The sequence below is a fragment of the Perognathus longimembris genome, chromosome 13, assembly GCF_023159225.1.
Source record: "Perognathus longimembris pacificus isolate PPM17 chromosome 13, ASM2315922v1, whole genome shotgun sequence".
Lineage (NCBI taxonomy): Eukaryota > Metazoa > Chordata > Mammalia > Rodentia > Heteromyidae > Perognathus > Perognathus longimembris.
In genome coordinates, this window is record NC_063173.1 from 34,452,525 (window position 1) to 34,471,991 (window position 19,467).

At 39.0% G+C, this 19,467-nt stretch overlaps 1 protein-coding gene across 4 annotated transcripts in view; it reads right to left on the minus strand.

Moving 5' to 3' along the window:
- Window positions 1–19,467, minus strand: part of Mpped2 (metallophosphoesterase domain containing 2) — a 171,092-nt gene that overhangs the window by 106,040 nt on the left and 45,585 nt on the right. For 3 of the 4 annotated variants that reach the window (XM_048361607.1, XM_048361610.1, XM_048361609.1), the window contains exon 3: window positions 14,496–14,677. In XM_048361607.1, the coding sequence (XP_048217564.1) occupies window positions 14,496–14,677 (182 nt within the window). Of the gene's footprint in view, window positions 1–14,495; window positions 14,678–19,467 lie in introns of those variants that run through there. The other variant, XM_048361611.1, reaches the window with a different exon arrangement.

Sequence of the window (19,467 nt, forward strand, 5' to 3'; positions counted from 1 at the left end):
TAAAACACACACACACACACACAGACATACACACACACACACACACACACACACCACACACACACACACACACACACTGATCAGCTGGGGGCCAGACAGTAGCACAAAAAGTGCCATTAGATATGTAACATGTCTGACAAGAGGCCCTTGTCCTTGGTTCCTCTCCACTCTTCACTCAGACCTGAGGCTTGCTTGGTATACAAGCAGAAATGTCCATATTGAATTAAGGTGCTCTGTGTCTGTCTACTTCCTCTTCATCGTCCTCACAGAACTTCAAGTGAGAATATGAGGAAAGAGCTAATGATATACCATGCATCTCTGATGAACACTGTATTGTATTATTTGCATCACAATATTTTCATTTCTTCCCTTGTACATAATACCATGTTGATAGCAAGGTCAGTTAAGTTACTATAAGGGATTTTTAATGAAAACAATTATAAATTTAAAATAACTGTGTTTAAAGCATTTAACAGTCGCCAGGGTCAAGTGATTACAGCAGTTACAAGCCCCATGGGACGTGTTCACACCAAAACAAAGTGAATAAATTACCTCAGCTGGCACATGCAATCGCTAAGTGACCACAGGGGTCAGGCAGAGTGGGAACCCTGAAGATGTTCATGCAACACCAATAATGAAAATTTATCAGCCAAAGGTGGGGAGGGGAAAATAAAAGATTAGTGAATCAAGTGACAGACTTGGAAGCAGAACTGAGTCTCCATGTGGCTTGAAGGGCCAGAGAAATGTCATTCAAAAGCCCAGGGGACAGATGGAATCAAGATTCCTAGAAATGATATGCAGGCAGGGCTGAGGGAAGTGGGAACCTTAAAATGAAGTGATCTATGCAATATCAGCAAATTCAAAGCCAAACCCAAGCATAGGAAGAGGCCTATTCTCATCCAAAAACCTACAGCAAGGTCTACAAATGTATTGGGCTCTCTCCACCATAAGTAAATGATCAGGCAGGATGTTAACAACATATGCCAATATCTAATTTTTATATGAAGTCTTCCAAGAATGTTCTTAAAACTTCACCCACCCACCCCTCAGGTTACTACCTCTTGCTATAGAAAGAAGTATCTGAAGCAACACCATTCAGGAACACACAGGAGAAACTAGGGAAAGCAGCACTTATTAAAGGTTATCATTTTTAAAATTACTTTGCTTTATTGTTACTATGAAGGCAATGTACAGAGGGATTACAATCACACAAATCGGGTAATGAGTACATTTCCTTCTGTGCAGTGTCTTCTCTTCCCTCCCTCTCTCCCAGTCCCTCCCTCCCATCTCTACCCATGTGATGTGTATATAGTTCACGTTCCTTAATGTCCAGTGAGCTACAGGGCAGCACTAGTGACTTAACCAAAAGAAAAATCCAGAAGTCCTAAAAGTAATGTATGTTGAATGAAAGATACAGGCAAAGAAGGGAAAGGAACCAACTAGGAGGGTCAAGGCCAGTTCCAATACACAGGTTGACTTTTCAGATGGCTTTTATAGAATGTAAAGAGTTCTCAGGTAGAAAGGGAATAAGAATGTTAGGCAAGGAATAATACCTACATATACAATTTATGGAGTGCTTACAATGCACAAACTATGGTGCTGGTGACCTCAATAATGAAAGTGAACAAAAAAGATACTAACTGCATTCTTTATAGTGAATCCATTCACTAAGTATACACTTTTTAAGAAACTTCCATATGTCCTGCACACATTATGAGAACTTGGTAGAGCATATGGCAAGTCTCACAAAGCTAGCTTTCAGCTGAAGAAGTTTGATGACGGATTTGAAAATACAGGAATAGTGAAGATCAGGAGATGTTATCAAGGATGAAGCACTTGAGCAGCAACAAATAGACTGACAAAAACAAAGTGAAAAGGTTTAATGGTGAAAGCAAATTTAGACCAGAAAAGTGTTGTGGTCAAAAAGATGGAGCCAGAAGAGAAAATGGTGAGACACAAACAAGACTAAAGAGCAGAGAAAGTGGAAGGACAAACAGAGGGACAAAAGGTGAGCAAAGGCAGCAGTGATACTAGACACTAAGTTAAAAATGAACTATACAACTTGTGGGTGGGAAAAGGAGGGAAAAACTGGAGAGACCAAGGGAAGAGGTGACATTGTCCAAAAAGAAACATACTCTTCCCTTGACTTATGTAACTGTAATCCCCTCTGTACATCACCTTTATAAGAACTATTTTTATTAATTTATTTATTGTCAAAGTGATATACAGAGGGATTACAGTTTCATACATAAGACACTGAGTACATTTTCTTATCAAACTTGTTACTTGCTCCTTCATTTTTCTCCCTCCCCCTTCCCTACTTCCCTCCCCCTTCTATGAGTTGTACAGTTGAATTATAGCATATCGTTTTGTAAGTATTGCTGTTGTATTAGTTCACCTTTGTCTCTTCATTTTGATGATCCCCTTTCCTTCCCTAATTCCAATAAATGTATATATAATACCCAGGGTGCTAAAATCAGTAACAGTTTTTAAATCAAAACAAAAATAACAGGGAAAAGATGAAAAGAGAAGTTTGTTGGGCCAGTTGAACCAGGCTACAAAGAGCATTGAATGCCCCAGCAGATTTGATTCTATGGGTTAATGGTTTCTAAGATGTACTTCATAAACCAGCAGTCTGCTAGGAGGTAGCATGAGTAGAACTTAGCTGTGTCAATGATGGGGGTGTCAGTCCATCAGTGCTGTGAGGATCAAATGAGTCCATGAGTCTGAAGGGCCATACAACAGTGTTCATTGAAGTGTTGGTCAACATGATGGCAGGGAAAGGTGAATGGCTGAGCTTCTGCCTCTCTTTAGATGAGATACAGGCCTGGAAGATACTCAGGAAGTAAACCTGGCCAAAATGTAGCCATAGCTAGAAGAGGCTTACAGGTTCCAGTTAATGGTCATTTAAATAACAGGGGAATTTAGGAGAGTCATGTCTGAAGGGAATACTGATTCAATATGGGATACATGTTTTAAGGTGTCTGTGCATGTTCTAATGCCCACATCAAAATACTTAGTCTCAAGTTAGATGTAACCATCTAGAGGAGGAAGAAGAGAGAGAGGTAAAAGAGAAACAGGAAGAGGGAGAGAGATCTCAATGAGTTAGAATAATCTTTTGGGTGTTGGTATGCAGAATTAGGCCAGGATGAGAAATGACATCCACACCTAAGAGAAGCCAAAAACCCTGGCTGCTCAGCCTTCTAGTAACAAATCCCTACAAAGTGGACAGATGGACAGACAGAAACATTTAGGCTTTCTGAGGTTAAATGCCTCATTTGTGAAACTGGGGTAACAATACAGTACTGGCAATGAGAGACCCTGGGCTAAATGCAATGATTCTCTTTCTCTCTCTCTCTCTCTCTCTCTCTCTCTCTCTCTCTCTCTCTCTCTCTCTCTCTTCCCTTCTGCATGTGCAGTGACTGCTACAACAGTACTAGAAGACATTTAGAATATATGCAAATAATCTTCTGAGAAGTCCCTTCATGCTCTTTATTTCTGTATTAAGATAGGGTCTCGTTATTTAACCCAAAATGTGAGATTCCCCTTCATTATACTCCTTAGTAGTGGGATTCTAGATATGCACACAGCTTTCAGTCCCTTCATATTCTTGACATAAAAATCATGTGGCAAGACTTAGAATGACATGGGATGGGGGTTAGAGTTTTTGCTTTTTACTTGATGGCCCAGAGAAGTTGGGGGACATTTTAGTTTCAAAGAGCTTTTTTATTTCATTTACTTATTGGTGATCTAATTTACTATAATAAAATGCAAAGATTCTCAAAGGAAGTGTGTACCTGGCTTTTTCTGTTAAGCTGATGAGAGTAAGGATTATCTGTCTTGCCCATGATGGGGAGATTCTGCAAAGGAGAAAACCCTTGCAGTTGAAGGTAAGAATAGTGGAGTCACATTGAAGGTAGGAAAACAAGGAGTTAGCTCCTTGTCCAGTTCTTGTGTTGGTTTTTGTGTGACCCCAGGCTGTCTTCTCTATCTGGCTTTCCATCTATCCATCAATAAGAGAAGGCTAACACTAGCTACCCATATCAACTTCCAGGCACCATTATAAGCACTAATAACTTAATATACTCAAAGGTACTTTGAGTCTTATGAAAGAAAGATGCCATGTGAATGAGAAGCATTATAATTAATGTAATTTAAGAAAATGGCTGTCTATATCACAGAGGATTAAGTTCATGTAGATCACAAAAGACCTTCTCATCACATCCTCAGGTCACTAATGATCCTTCCTAATGGAGCAAAATCCAATTGTACTTATCTGAGCATATTCAACCATTCTGTGTTTGGGTTCATTTTTTCCCAGGTATTTAAACTTAATTCTATACTGCATTGAACTATACATTAAAGTTATTTTGTCCTTATTGAGAAAATGTACTACTATATTAATTAGACCATGAAGTAAATCACTTCAGGGGGGAAACGAAAGAGGCTTCAATATAAAACAGAGTAAGTAGATAGTAAGCATGAATCAACTATTATTTGAATCAAGCAAGTATTCTTACCTTACATACTATGACAAATAAGAAAACAAGACATAATTCAAAGGTAACTCAGACATGTGTTAAAATCTTAGAACTATATGCCAAGAAGAAAAGGAACTAAAAATCTAGGCAAATTGCTTAAACGACAAAAGAAGGTTTATTATATAAAATATAATTCTAGGATGATCAACTTGGAAAGCCAAGTTATGAATCAAAAACTGAAAAGTGGTAGTGTACTCCAGTAATTCCAACATTTGGAAGGTGGATGAAGGGGGATGGAAAGTTCAAGGCCAGTGTGGGTTACAAGAGAGAGAATGTCTCAAAAACCAAAGGGCCAGCATGTTGCTTAGTGATAGAGCAGTTCAGTGATAGGGTTTGATCCCTAGTATCTCAAACAAAACAAAACAAAACACCAAAAAGTGAAATGCACATGCATATCAGATATTGGTTTTGTGAATAAACTGAAGATAAGGAACTTGGTAGTAAATACTCAACAATAAGTAACAGAGAATTCTGGCCTCTATGGAATTTTAGCATAGGCTCCTCTGCAAATTATGGAGAATGTTCTCTCTCTCTTTCTCTCTCTCTCTCTCTCTCTTTTTACCTTCTTAAAGCCTCCTGCCTTTACCTGTTTATTAAATATGACTATCAAAAGCTCATGAAATCAATGTTAGCAGGCTGTCTTACTCAGGTCATTTCTGAAAATCCTCTTCGGGAAAAGCTAGGCACCTCATTCATGGTTATTTTGTTACATCATTTTTTCTGTTCAAAATGCAAATCCTAACTTGTCGGGGTCACCAGCTCCAGTTCATCGTAATGCTTGACTGTTCAGACAAAAGGAGGAGCCTTAAATCTGTGCAAGTCGTGCCTGGAAAACATTCTGTGAACATTTTAATCATCAACTAAAAACTATCAGTGATATCCTAGCTAAAGCCTGGTATGCTAGAATTTACAACAGGAGTTGGTGGGCAGGGATAGTTCCAGAAGGAAGGAAGTTGATCCTGGATAGGGAAAGTGAATGATTATAGTAAGAAGAGGTAATGTCAGGAAGGTGACAGGAGATTGGGAAAAGGCACAGGGAAAGGGAAGACCAAGTCCTCTCAGATATGGTTCAGGGATTAACTAGAATCTGAGTGAAACACCCATATCTGTTTGGCCTGAGGTGCTTATAGAGGGAGCAGCACCAGGCTTCTGGTGGCCAGGGAGGACCACAGTGATCACGTTTTTCTCTGCTTCATAGGCAGAGTGAGCCATCAGCTGGTGGGTCTCTCTGACCACAACAAAGTGATATCGTCACTTTCCTAAAGTTCTGTCCTCTCCCTCCTTCCATTTTCTGGCTTCCCAAGGAGTAAGAGAAACACACCCACAGAGCACCAAGAAGGAATGGTGATATGCTTGAAAATGTCATGGTAGCACTTTCACATTTCATGACCCTTTACTACTTAAATGCATTGGCTATCCTTTATCTTATTTAACCTCCCAACAACCCTTGGAGTTTAAATGTGCTAAGCAGTAATACTTTTTTTTTTACAGACAAGAAATGTATTCACTACCTTATGTATGTAACTGTAACCCCTCACACAGTAGTAATATGTGAGTTATAGGATCTACTGGGAATCTCAGGGTTTTTTTGAATGAGTACATTTGAAACTATGTCACATAAACTCTCAAATATGACTCAGGATATTAAGACAAAATTCAAGTCTTAACTGAAGTAGATTTGATAATATAGAATCCGTGTCTTCCAAAAATACACACTGTGGGAGGAGGACATGGCTCGAGGGATTTATTTCATGCCTAGCAAGTGAGAGGTCCTGAGTTCAATGGCCTGTACTATAAAAACAACAATAAAAACAAACAAGTGAACTAACTCTATAGTTTTGAAGATGAAATTCTCCATCTAGAAATATAGACTGCAAACATAATGAAGCATGATTGTCAAGAGAGCAGGAAGGACCTCATCACACCAGAACATATGATAGAATGAAAGTCCCTTAGTGCCTAGTATCATACAGCTGACTCAATATGTCAGAGTGCATATATGCATGAGAATGTTATGTCAACACAGAGCATTAAGTTACAAGCTAATACACTTAGCTCTACTAATTCTGATAAATATTCATTAAACTAAAGTACTTAGGGGTTAAGATGGTTTACTACCAAAGATGTTTCAACTAGAAATGAGAGTAGAACATTTCTGGAATGCTATATGCCAGCTAGTGATTACTGAGGTGGCAGGACTACACTGGAATGTGCTTTCTACACTGTATATAATATACACGTATCTTTAAATTATTGATGTGGAAAATGTTCATGATATGGTGTTAGAATGAAAAACAGACTACAAAACAGGAACACAGTTTTGCTACAAAATGTGTGTGTGTGTGTGTGTGTGTGTGTGTGTGTGTGTGTGTGTGTGTGTGTGTGAGGGAGAGTATGAAGCATTCTACAGGGATTCATCCTAAAATGTCCACAGTCATTGTCTCTACCCAGAAGTAATTTTGTTTTCTTTTTTTCATAGATCTCTGTGTTCTAAGTCATCAGCAATGAACATGTATTTTTCAGGACAATATAAGTAGCTCAATCTGTGAATGCTTTTCCTAAAGACTAGCTTCTAAACTTTTGAACCACCAAGATCAAGACCACTGAAATAGGAACAATCTCTGAAAAACAACAGATTTGCTTATATGTACAATATATGATGCTGGTGCCAGTCACATTCTAGATCTGAAGAAATGTAAGCTTACATTCATTAAAAGGCAATTCAGACAAAAGAAAAACCTTAATTAAAAGTCTATGGGTGGGGCTGGGGATGTGGCCTAGTGGCAAGACTGCTTGCCTCATACACATGAGGCCCTGGGTTCAATTCCCCAGCACCACATATACAGAAAATGGCCTGAAGTGACTCTGTGGCTCAAGTGGCAGAGTGCTAGCCTTGAGCAAAAAGAAGCCAGGGACAGTGCTAAGGCCCTGAGTGCAAGCCCCAGGACTGGCCAAAAAAACAAAAAACAAAACAGAAAACTTAAAAGTCTATGGTTGATCCTATATTAGATTATTAGACTGACTAGTTTCATCATGTGACATTTTCGGCTGAAAGAATAATTCTTCTGAGAATCCTGTCCAAAACTAAACAACAGGAAGAGCAAGCCCTTCTTAAGCATTTTTTTCACAGTGTGTTGGAACCACTAATATCAGCCAACTGAAGTTCATGAATTGTTGATAAAAGGAAGAGGAAGCCTGATGTTAGTGGTCCATGACTAGAATCCTAGCCACTTGTGAAGCTGAGATCAGGAGGATTATAGTTGGAGGCCATCTGGGGCACACTCATGAATTCACCCTTTCAAACAATAGCTGGGGACAGTGGCACATTCCTGTCATCCTACCCATGTAGGAGTCTTGAGATTGACAGTATGCAGTTCCAGGCTATCCTGGGAAGAAAAATCCAATAAACACGATCAGAAACTGGGCATAAAGTGACACACAGTTACAGCAGAAAGCAAAAGAGGGGCATGGTTAGTGTGCATCCGGGAAAAAAGCAAACTCTTTTCTCAAAAAAAAAAAAAGTACAAATAAGAACTAAAGTCATGGATCAGCAGTAGAGCACCTGTTTAGCAAGCATGGAGCCTTGAATCCAAACTCCAGTACTGCTAAAAGGAGAAAACAAAAAGACAACATGAAGAGGAAAAAGGAGAAGGAAAGAGAAAGTCTAGAAATTATACCATATTGGACTGCTTAATGTGCTTCTTTAGACCAAAAGTACAAGCAAGAAAATGAAATTCTCTTAGTTTTATGTCTATTCATTCACCTAATGAATTTCAATAAACATTTGAGTACATTGAGTATGTTCTAACTTATAGTTAGACTTAAGTGTACAAAGAGGACTCATTAGGTGCACGCTATTGTTTACCAAGGAGAAAGACAGGAAAATGATTACATCCCAACCAGAGGACAGGATGCATAGATGACTGACCAATGTATTTAAGGAAGCAACTAACTACAAAGGACCTTCTGTCACAAAGGATGAGTGAGGTCTCCTGGAGGAAATCATTCTGGAAGCAGGAACAGAGTTTACAATGGGAAACAGGTATGTTACATGTGGGAAATGGAAATTGGATGTGTATGTAACTGGAAATGAAAATAAGGAAGTGGACACACTGTCAAATGAGAGAAAAGACTTCCTAAAGATCACTGGTGCAGCAACCATCCACACACATGAAATAATTAGGTGAAAGGCTATCAAAAAATGTTCTGAACTGAATATAGTAGGGCACATTTAAAATCCCAGCAGGACAAAGGTGGCAGATACAGGAGGATCTTAAGTTCAAGACTAGACTGAAGTACACAGTGAGATTCTACCTCGGAATAAAATATGAAAATGAGAAGACAGTAGAGATGAGATCAAATGGTAAAGATTTCCCAAGGGGTAGGTGGAAAGAACACAGGGCCGAAGTGAGCATGGTAAAATGACTCACAAAGTGTGCCTTTACAGAGTTTTTTAGAAACTACTGATGCTCAACAAAAGAAATTTTTTAAACTCACATTTTAACATGAGTACCTTGTATTTAATAAGTTTCTTTTGTTTGGTGGAGGGAGGTGATACTAGAATTGGAACTTAGGGCTTTGCTAAATAGGCACTCTACCACTTGAGCCATGTCCCCAGGTCTTTTTTGCTATCAATGTTTTTCAAACAGGGAGGGTCTTGTGTTTGTGCTCATGGCCAGCCTGGACTCCAGTCTTCCTGTTTATGTTTCTTGTTTGGCTGGGATGACAGGCACATGACACCAAGCCTAGATTATTGGGATAGGAGTCTCCTCCATTATTATTTTTTTTTAACCCATGCTGACCTGGAACCACTAATCACCACTAGAATTACAAATGTAAGCCACTGCTCCAGGCAACAAGTCTCTTTCAAAGGCAATGTGCTATTAAAATATACTTTTGCCAAATTAGGAAAAGAAAATAGTAGGATCCCAGTTTAGCTCACGAGACCCAATCCTTCCAACCTATAGCATATCTGAGCTAAAACATTAATAATACCATAGGATTTAGCTATGATACGTAAAGAAATTTGGTGGCAACAATGATTGGATACCTCTTTCTCACAATTCTGTCCAATACCTGGTACAAGAAGTCAGTATGTCTCTGACTTATAGCTGGTTCCCCAGAAGACAACAGCAAGATAGAGAGAGAGAGGGAGACTGCTTCTGAGGATGAAAATTATGATACCTAATCAACTATATTGGGACTAGTGTCTGATTATCCTAAATTCAAATCCCAAAATCACCTCCTACTTTTATGATCTTTATTTTAACTGTTTTTTGGGAGAAGGGAGGAAATCTTCTCTTTTTTAGGTACTGGGGAATTGAACCCAGGATGTTGTACTTACTAGGCAATTGCTTTGCCACTGAGCTACATCTCAGCCCAAGGTCCTAAGTGAGTTAAATTCCCCAAGACTTTTTCCTGATGAGTATGAAAGAAGTTACTGATCCTACTTCACAAGTTATGTGTGTACCTGAAAGCAAGGATGGGGACCTTACCATCAATAGGGAACATATTTTAGCTTGCCTACTCCACCCTATCACATCCAAGTTCCAGTTTCAACTTGGCCATTTATTAGCTGAGACACTCCAGACAATCCACTTGATTTCTTGGATCTCAGAGCCTACTTACAGCAAATTGGAGAGTAGGACCTAGTGGCCTCTGCCACTCGTAATCACAGCATGATTCTCTCCACCTTCCATCTTTTGTACCTGGTTTGAGCTCAAGCTTCTTATGGCCCCATGCAGTGCTGACTTATCACATAAATTATTTTGTATTAATAACTTTATGTGTTAACACCTGCCAGGTGACATATGCACATATTAACCAGGGCCTGTCATCTGTGAACCAACAGAAAGCTCATTGTGAGATTCTCATACCTTACAGCTGGCAGGGCAGGAAGGGAGTCCAGACAGGCAGGACTTAAACACACCTTTCAAATATGTGGCACTGTTAGCACATGGCCAAACAGCTACTCAGGTCCCATATGAAGCCACCAGAGTCTACAGCATTATTTTTCATTCCAGAAAGTTTTGCAGGGGCCCCAAATACATTCATGATATCCCAGAACAATAAAGAAAAAGGACTCAGACAGGAATCAGACGTCCCCAGGTTTAGCAGCTCATTGAACTCAGGTAGATTACTTAACCTCTGTGACCTTCATAGCTACTAAGTGAACGTAGGAGGAAAGAAAAAACTTAGCTGAACCCGAGGTTCCTCATCTGTAAAATGAGATACCAAGTTAGAGGGATTTTATACAGGTATAGGGGTGCCTAGCCCACAACAGAAACAGATTAACACAGAAAACAAATAAAAGCAGCTTGGGGAACAGTTGGGTTATTTGCAACAGTAGTAGAGTAGAAAGATGGAACTCAGCCAAAGTTCATTGGATTTTAGGCACATGCCCTGATTGGTGAGACCTCTCTCAGTGACAGACAGTTCAATGCCCTATTATGGCAAAGGTTTAAAACTCAACTGACCCTGGCCTCCTCTCTGCCAGTCTACCTGGCAGCTATTGCTGGAAATACTCTTTCCAGGTGAGAGGTTCCTACCTAAGCCAAGTGGCAGAGTGTAATCACACACCATCTCTCACCCTCAGAGCACCATGAGGTTGCCCTGGTAACAATGAGCTATTCTCAGCCTTCTCCATGGGATCCCAACTTCTCTACCCATATCCCTTGAGCTCCCTTTGGTCTCTCATTCTACACCCCATGCTGGCACCTCATTCTCCTGCCTCACAAGATCAGAGGGGAAATGAGAAAAGAAGGAACTGGCCGTGCAGCAGGGCTCTAGCATTTTATTTTCTTATGATTTTATTTCCTTAGATACGGCACATTTCCATTTATGGAGTATTTTCCTTTATAAAAACCTTCCGTGTTTACTTCTAATCTACTAAATAATTCCTCTGACTGCTCCTTGTTTTTAGCCCTTAAATATCTTTTGATGGTTCACTCACCACATTCACCATTCAGTTATTAATGGCCCACAAAAACTCACTAGCAGCAATCATTTACTGATTAATCTGCACAACAATCCAGAAAGACAAGGAGTATTAATCCTTAGTTCTGCAGAGGGAAACCAGGAGGGAAAGAGGTGAGCCCAGTTACCCAAGGTCATGGCTAAACAAGATTATAACCAGGATCTAACTTGTCTTGTATGCTGTAAACACATCTCACAGCTCTGGCCCCTTGCTCCAGAAATAAATAAATTAATAAAGCAATATTGTTCATGTAGTGATATATAGTACTTATGATTCAGTTGTTGAAGAATAGCATAAAACTGTCAAAATCACCTCAATATAATTTTAACTGCCAACAGTTCTTAGACAAAGGTAGCTAAAATGAAAAGTTAATTGCACTCAAATGCAAGTTTTACAGAAGCAAAATTACATAAGAGTGAAAAGATCTAGATTATACCCAGGTATGCCACAATGAGACCATGAATGGTGCTTTTCTTCTTCTCTGTGTCACCTATAAAAGTAAGGTGACTCTCTTAGGGTGGGGGGTATGAGGGACAAGGTAACAAACTGTACAAGAAATGTATGCAATGCCTAACGTATGAAACTGTAACCTTTCTGTACATCAGTTTGATAAAAATTTGAAATAAAAGTAAGGTGACTCTCTTAAGTGATACTTAAAATACTTTGCTCTTTTAAATAAGACTGAGATCCTACTAAGAGCACAAGACATGAAAACTCCAGCATCAAATGTTGTTGCCAAGGTCATGGGAAAGTGGCACCTTCATGCAGGGCTAATAAAACCCATGCCCTCAGCACCTTGTGAAAGCCAAGAATCCAGTGAAGTTCATATCTTTAGACTTAGTCATTTAACTCAAACATAGTCTTTCACTCTGAGAAATCGGTCAACGGAAGCAAAAAGACATCAGCACATAAAAACTCATATTTCAGTGATAGTTACCAAAGGAAATACTGATCCTAATATAAATGTTCATTTGCAGATATATATGTATACATATATATACACATATATATATATTTAAGGTTACACATGGCATGTTAAAAGTAATTACAACAGTGATATAACACTCGTTTCCATAACATGGAGTTCATTTCACTTAACATCATCTTATGTTTTCATAAGGGCATAGCTACTGGGCTCTTGTGATCGTTGCAGAGGTATATTTAATAAAGCTATTGCCAACTCTATATCATGTTACTACCAAAGAGTAAAAATGGAAATTATGTAAGCTCATGCAAAGTCATACCAATGTTATGTAATGAAAATAGCAAAAATATATACTCGATTGCCAAATTACATGCAAAATAGATATGTACTCTCATATTAATTATACAAAAAGCAGGCAGGTGTGCAAGATCATATAAAAAACAAAATAGCTATGTGTTATTCTTAATAATTACTGTAAGACTTATTTCTGTTTTAAATATTTAATCATTTTAGTGAATGTTTCCATTAACACATTTTATCATTTAATCCATACATTTTCAATTTCTCAAGCCCCTCTTTAATTTGATGGAAAATGATACATTAAGGCTTCTACATTGCCTAAATTTTCTTTTACTATACTGGGATTTGATCTTAGGGCCTCCCTTCATTCAAATTCCAGTAGACTGGTGCTTTACCACTTGTGTGATATCTCTGGTCCTGCTTTTTGCTGGTTATGTTTTTGGAGATAGAGTCCAGTAGAATCTAGCCTTTAACTGATATCCTCTATATCTCAACCTCTTAAGTAGCTAGGATTACAGGTATGATCCACCAGCAGTGTCCCCTAAATTATTTTTATTGGATGACTTGCTATTAGGCTGATCCAATATTCATGACATTATTCTTCCAGAATGATTTCTTAAGGTTTGAACTCAGGGCCAGGGTGCTGCTCCTAAGCTTTTTCACTCAAGGCTAGAATTCTACTACGTGAGCCACAGCTCCACTTCTAGATATTTTAGGTGGTTAAGTGAAGAAAAGAGCCTTATGAACTTTGTTGTCTCTAGAGTCTCACAGACTTTCCTGCCTAGGCTGGCTTCAAACCACTATCCTCAGATTTCAGCCTCCTGAGTAGCTACTATTACAAGTGTGAGCCACTGGTGCCTGGCCACTTGTACTTTTCTTTCCCTGAGACTATTCTTTAAAAGATCTGTATTTGTGTGTGTGTGTGTGTGTGTGTGTGTGTGTGTGTGTGTGTGCGCGCGCGCGGTACGCACATATACATACATACATGCTGGCGATTGAACACAGGGCTTTTTAGATCATAAGCATGCAGCATGCACTGTACCAATAAGCTAAACTCCAAGCCCCAGACCTCTTAGTGTAGGTATGATAATCATGTCATTGTCTTGCGGTGTTAATACTTGGCAACTGCCTGCCCCAACATCTGATATTTTGCACAACTCTGAACCTGGGTGGTGGGGAATGAGGAGGGACCCTATTCATGGTACAGTGGTCAGTGTCACCTTCTAGGTTTCTGGAGTTTTGTAGCAGGTCACCTGACCTTTTCAGAAGGCTCATGGCACCCTCCTGGATAAAGGAATGCTGGTCCCAGTCTGCTGGGGGAATTCCCCTTCTATAAGACCTTCAGACTTCCTCATCCATTTCTTACAAATGTTCTCTTACTACTAGGTCATTTGTACATCTTTGATCATAATATCTCGGAAAAATTGCTGCACCAGTGAATTAAAAATATGATTCTGGGTCTCGCGTGTGCCCTCATTAGAGCCGAATGAGTGAAATGAGATCGCTTTCAAAGCTCCCCATTCCTTTGCCCCAGAGCCGCTGAGGCCAGGCACTTAAAGGATGCACAGTAAAATTAAATATCTAAAAATTCATCTTTAATTAACAGAATTGGATTAAAGCTAGAGACGCCACCGCATATCATACAAGAAATGGCTGAGCTGGCTTCCAAGTGCTCTAATTCAATTAGGACGCGGTGAGTGACACTCGGACGGGAAAGGTTAATTGGGGCCGCCAGAACGCAATCATTCCTTACCTAACCAGTCATTAAACTTCTTAACCTCGGAGGGCAGTCCCAGCTCGGTGAAATCGCCTGTGTGGAGAAGGATGTCCCCGTAAGGCATCTGGATACCATCTGTTCTGGAGTGTGTGTCTGAGATGCAGACAAACCGCGTGTGGCCCGCTGGTTTTGGAGTGTCATATGGGATGGGGTCGACCCTAAAGTAGACATAACAGATCCCATAACAGTTAAACACATTAGAACCCTTGCCATTGTCATCACACATTCATACCGATCGGTATTCAAGAACACACCCACATAAACCAATGCAGAGGCCGGGGGAAGGCCCATAATAACAAGGGACCTTTAGCATATGGAAAAGATAGCATTCCTCACTTGCAGTTCATATTGGACAATTTTTTTTAAAGTCTTACTTACCTGGTAGGAAAATTAAGAGGAAATATCTTACATGAAGGAAATACCTTACATGAAGGATCAAAAATAACCCAGGAAACTAATAGAGTAATTAATAACGAAGTTTTAGAATATCAAGCCCCAACTGAGAGAGCAAAATTATGCTATTTCTCTCTCATCATGCTTAAATTGATCCCACTACTCATTAGGAAATGGATAACTAATTTATTCCTTCTTAAACATGCATAACTTAAGCAATGAACTAATTTACAGAGAGCAGTCTGCACATGCTCTGCCAACCTCTTGGTAGAGAGATATCACTTCTATTTAATTTCCTTTCCACAACTATTCGACACCTGTATCATCTCCTGTGGGGTTTTTTTGTTTTGTTTTGTTTTTTGCTAAGATTCCCTAATCAAATTGCAGGGAGGGAAAAGGATGCTAAATAGCAGGGCTCTAAAAAAAAATTACATGCTAAAAGAACTTTGCCAAGCTGATTTTCACCACCAGGAACTATCTGCAGTGTCAGTTACAACAGGAATGTTTAAATACCTAAGGCAAAGATTCTATTTAGTACAATTGGTATGGTTTTCCATGGCCATGTATGTATCTTTAGGTATTAATGTATGGATAGTTTTAAAGACCTAAGCACTGTGAAATTACACAAGGCATAAGAAACAAAAGACAAGGTGATCAACCCAAAGCAAAGAAAATGAAACCCGAACATTCTCATTTAATTGAGTGTAACAGAGTATAGTAAATAAACTAGGTAAAGAAATGCAAATCTGACTCTTGGAGCATTCTGTTTTAATTATTTAAGAGGTCTGTAGCAGAGTTAAGGATGCTTTAAAGTGTATTAACTCTCCACTGACAGCATCCTTTAATTTCTCTGTAGGAATATACACTTACATGGGGGTTATGGATGAAAAGAAGCTGTAAAAATGCAAAGAGAAGGTCATAAGATAAGCAAATATTCAATGTAAAGATCAGAGAGAGAAAGGGTAAAATAAGAAACAAAGTTTTATATTGAAGCTCCACCTGCTATAGTTAGCATGCTACAAAGAACCCACAGAACTCCAATGCAAGACGGTACTTTTACAGGCTTAAGTTCATTTTCTCCCTTTGTTCTCCTTTGTGTTTTCTCTAAAAAAACAATCTGTTTTAACTATGCCAGTTTCAGTGAGAAAATAAATGACATTGGTATGCAATTTTTGTAGCTAGTTTAACTTTTATTTAATGATTAAGCTTCTTAATTTTACCTCTGTCAGAAAATGAAGGAAAGTAAAAATGAAAAAGAGGAAGAAAACACAAGCAAAGGAGGAAAAAAGGAATGGGCAGAGGACTGGGAATATGGCTTAGTGGTAAAGTGCTCTCCTCCTATACATGAAGCCCTGGGTTGGATTCCTCAGCACCACATTAATAGAAAAAGGCTGGAAGTGGAGCTGTGGCTCAAGAGTTAGAGTGCTAGCCTTAAGCAAAAAGAAGCCAGGGACAGTGCTCAGGCCCTGAGTCCATGCCCCAGGACTGGCAACAAAAACAAAACAAATAAACAGGAATGGTCAGAGGAAGGAATGACAGACCTGTGAAATGAGGTACTACAGTGGCTCTATTTGGAAGCCCCAAAAGAGAATTTAACATCTACAAAAAAAGAAAGAGAGAGAGACAGAAACAGAAACAAAGACAGACAGAAGGGAGGTAAGGGCGAGCAAGAGAGGAAAGAAGGAAGGAAGGGGATTCTTTTCTATAAATGCTATACATGACTATGCTGTTACCTCAGAGAAAGTTTACTAATCCACTAAAATCTCATCAGTAACCTGAAAACATTTCTGATTTAGTCAATGTTGTTTAGGGCTTCTTTTTTTAATGTATAAAAATGTTTAATTCCTCTCTTTTCATCACCAAGACTAGATTACATTTAGTCACACTGGTACCAAGCTGATCTACATCACCTGTCTTCTAAAATTACTATTCCCAGAGAATGGAGAATGAACTGACTGCTCCCGTGGCAGCTGTCTGCGTCACCCTCAACAGGAATTAAGCTCACTGGAATAGGCCTGTGTTCCTGTTAAATCCATCATCATTTGAATGGCAATTCAATAAATCAAATACTGTATATAAAACATGAGTAAAGTCATATCATGTGCGTGCACATGTGTATATGTGTATACCTTTATTTTCCAGTGTTCATAGTAATATATAGACATGGTGCCTATTTCTCCCTAATTCAACTAAGCTAGTCACAAATACTGCATCAAAAATCCTTGAAAGTCCATTCTGATCTTTCAAAAGAGGAATATCAAAGTCATCATTTTGGATTTCTTCAATGGAATGTAGCACAGCTATTACCCCTCACTGTAAACAGTCCCCACTTTAGAGCAGCTAATCATCTCACAATATAGAACTTGTTCCCCTTCATGCTTTATCTTTCACCATCCTCTCATCTCCTCCGGAGAAATATTTAAATGGCCAGTAGAATTGACAATTAAATGCAATCCAAGAAACATAAAAAGAAGGGGGAGGATAAGGAAGGGAATGGGGCTTTTCAGTTTTGAGCTGAAATAAGATGTCCAAAAAAGACAAGAAGATGGGTACAGATGCCTCAGAAACCGTCAACCTGACAGATATGATATAATCAAAGAGAAATAGTATGCATTTGGAGGCCATAAGGGGGATTGATTTGGGAACACTGAGAAGTAAAGACAGGACAATGCTATATGCCAGAGCCACACCCCAGAATCCCTGTGGGGAGAGGGAGAAGGAGGGTCAAAGAAAAGATATTTCTACCCACAGATATTCATAGTTGAAAATAAACGTCTGGTAGAGTAGACAAGATGCAGTGGAGATAATTAAAGTTGAGACAACCTTAGGGAAACTACTACTCCCAAATTTGACATTTGATGAACACCTTGCACAGACAAGTCAAGACATCCATTTTCACTGCAAAAGCATGTCTAAGGGAATCCTGACTGCTACCAGAAGATCTGTGTGTTCTTGTGGTGTGAACAGTCTCACACTCCATTTTCCTCTGGTCACGCTGCTGACTTCTAAGATTACTCAACATTTCCCTTGAGGCATCACATCAAAACATCAAACATCCTAGCAAGCAAACATCTTACCACCGCACTTTAACCCCCAGCAACAGATTTAAATATAAAAACGAGACTTGCAAGTAAATGTTGGATACGTTCAAGGAAAAACAAGATGACATGGGAAGAAGGGAAGAAGACACGGCATCATAAAACTCCCAAGTTAGTACAAAACCTTACATGGCATCAGGTTCAGCACTTTCTATGACGCTTGAATCCTCTCAACTCTTTCCTTACTTAGCTGATATAAAAGGGAGATGCCAAGCTGTCTTTTCTCCCAATGTAATAGATTTTGGTTTTTTAATATCTCTGCTTAGTAAAAAGCTCTGCTCCAGATTCGGTGCCTCTCCGAAATCTGAATGTGGTCCAGAGACTTGACCAGGAGCCTGAATTGAGTAACAATTCTGGCTGAGTCATTTGCTTTGGGCAAGTTTCTTAATTCCTTTGCACTCATCTGTAAAATGGGGATAATCATTCCTAATTTGCTATGTTGCTGTGAGGGCATAAACTGTCACATAATGGAATCTGCCACAGAGAACATGCTCAGAAAATAGAGAAGCAGAATAACAAGAGTAAAGTGTGTGACTGCAGAGTCTACTGAGTATTTATGAAAAGTGGGTTTTACTGTTACTATGACCAAAAAAAAACAAAAAAACAAAAAAACAAAAAAAACCTCCAACAACCCTGAGGTTAAACAGCTTAAAAGAAGGAGTCACTGTAACTCACTGGTTCAAAGACTTTGGTCCATGACGTTTGGCTTGTGTTGAGGCCAAACATCATCTGATGGAACAGAACTGCTCACATTATAGGGACCAAGAAGTAAAACACTGAAAAGATGGCCCCAAAGTCCCATTATTCACCTAAAGAAACACACCCCAATGACTCCACTTCCTTCCATGCAGCACAAGCCCCTAAAGGTGCTGCCCCACACCCCCACATAACCAACTCTTCAGCATGGGTCTTAGAGAAACAAATCATAACACAGTCTAACAACAATCAAGAGGCTTACTCCTTCTACCTTGCTTTTTTCATTAGTAAAATGGATATCAAAAAACTACCTATCTCTGAAGACTGTTGTCAGGATGAAAAGGCATAATGTGCTCAAGGCATTTAAGACAGTATCTGATACACAGCATTCAATCAATGTCAATTTATACTTTTGGGTACTGCTATTCATAGTAGTGGAGAATGTTTGCTTAGTATGCAAAATACCCTGGGTTCAAGAAAGAAAGAAAGAGAAAGAAAGAAAGAAAGAAAGAAAGAGAGAGAGAGAGAGAGAGAAAGAAAGAAAGAAAGAAAGAAAGAGAGAAAGAGAGAAAGAAAGAAAGAAAGAAAGAAAGAGAGAAAGAAAGAAAGAAAGAAAGAAAGAAAGAAAGAAAGAAAGAAAGAAAGAAAGAAAGAAAGAAAGAAAGAAAGAAAGGAAAGAAAGAAAGAAAGAAAGAAAGAAAGAAAGAAAGAAAGAAAGAAAGAAAGAAAGAAAGAAGAAAGAGAAAGAAAGAAAGAAAGAA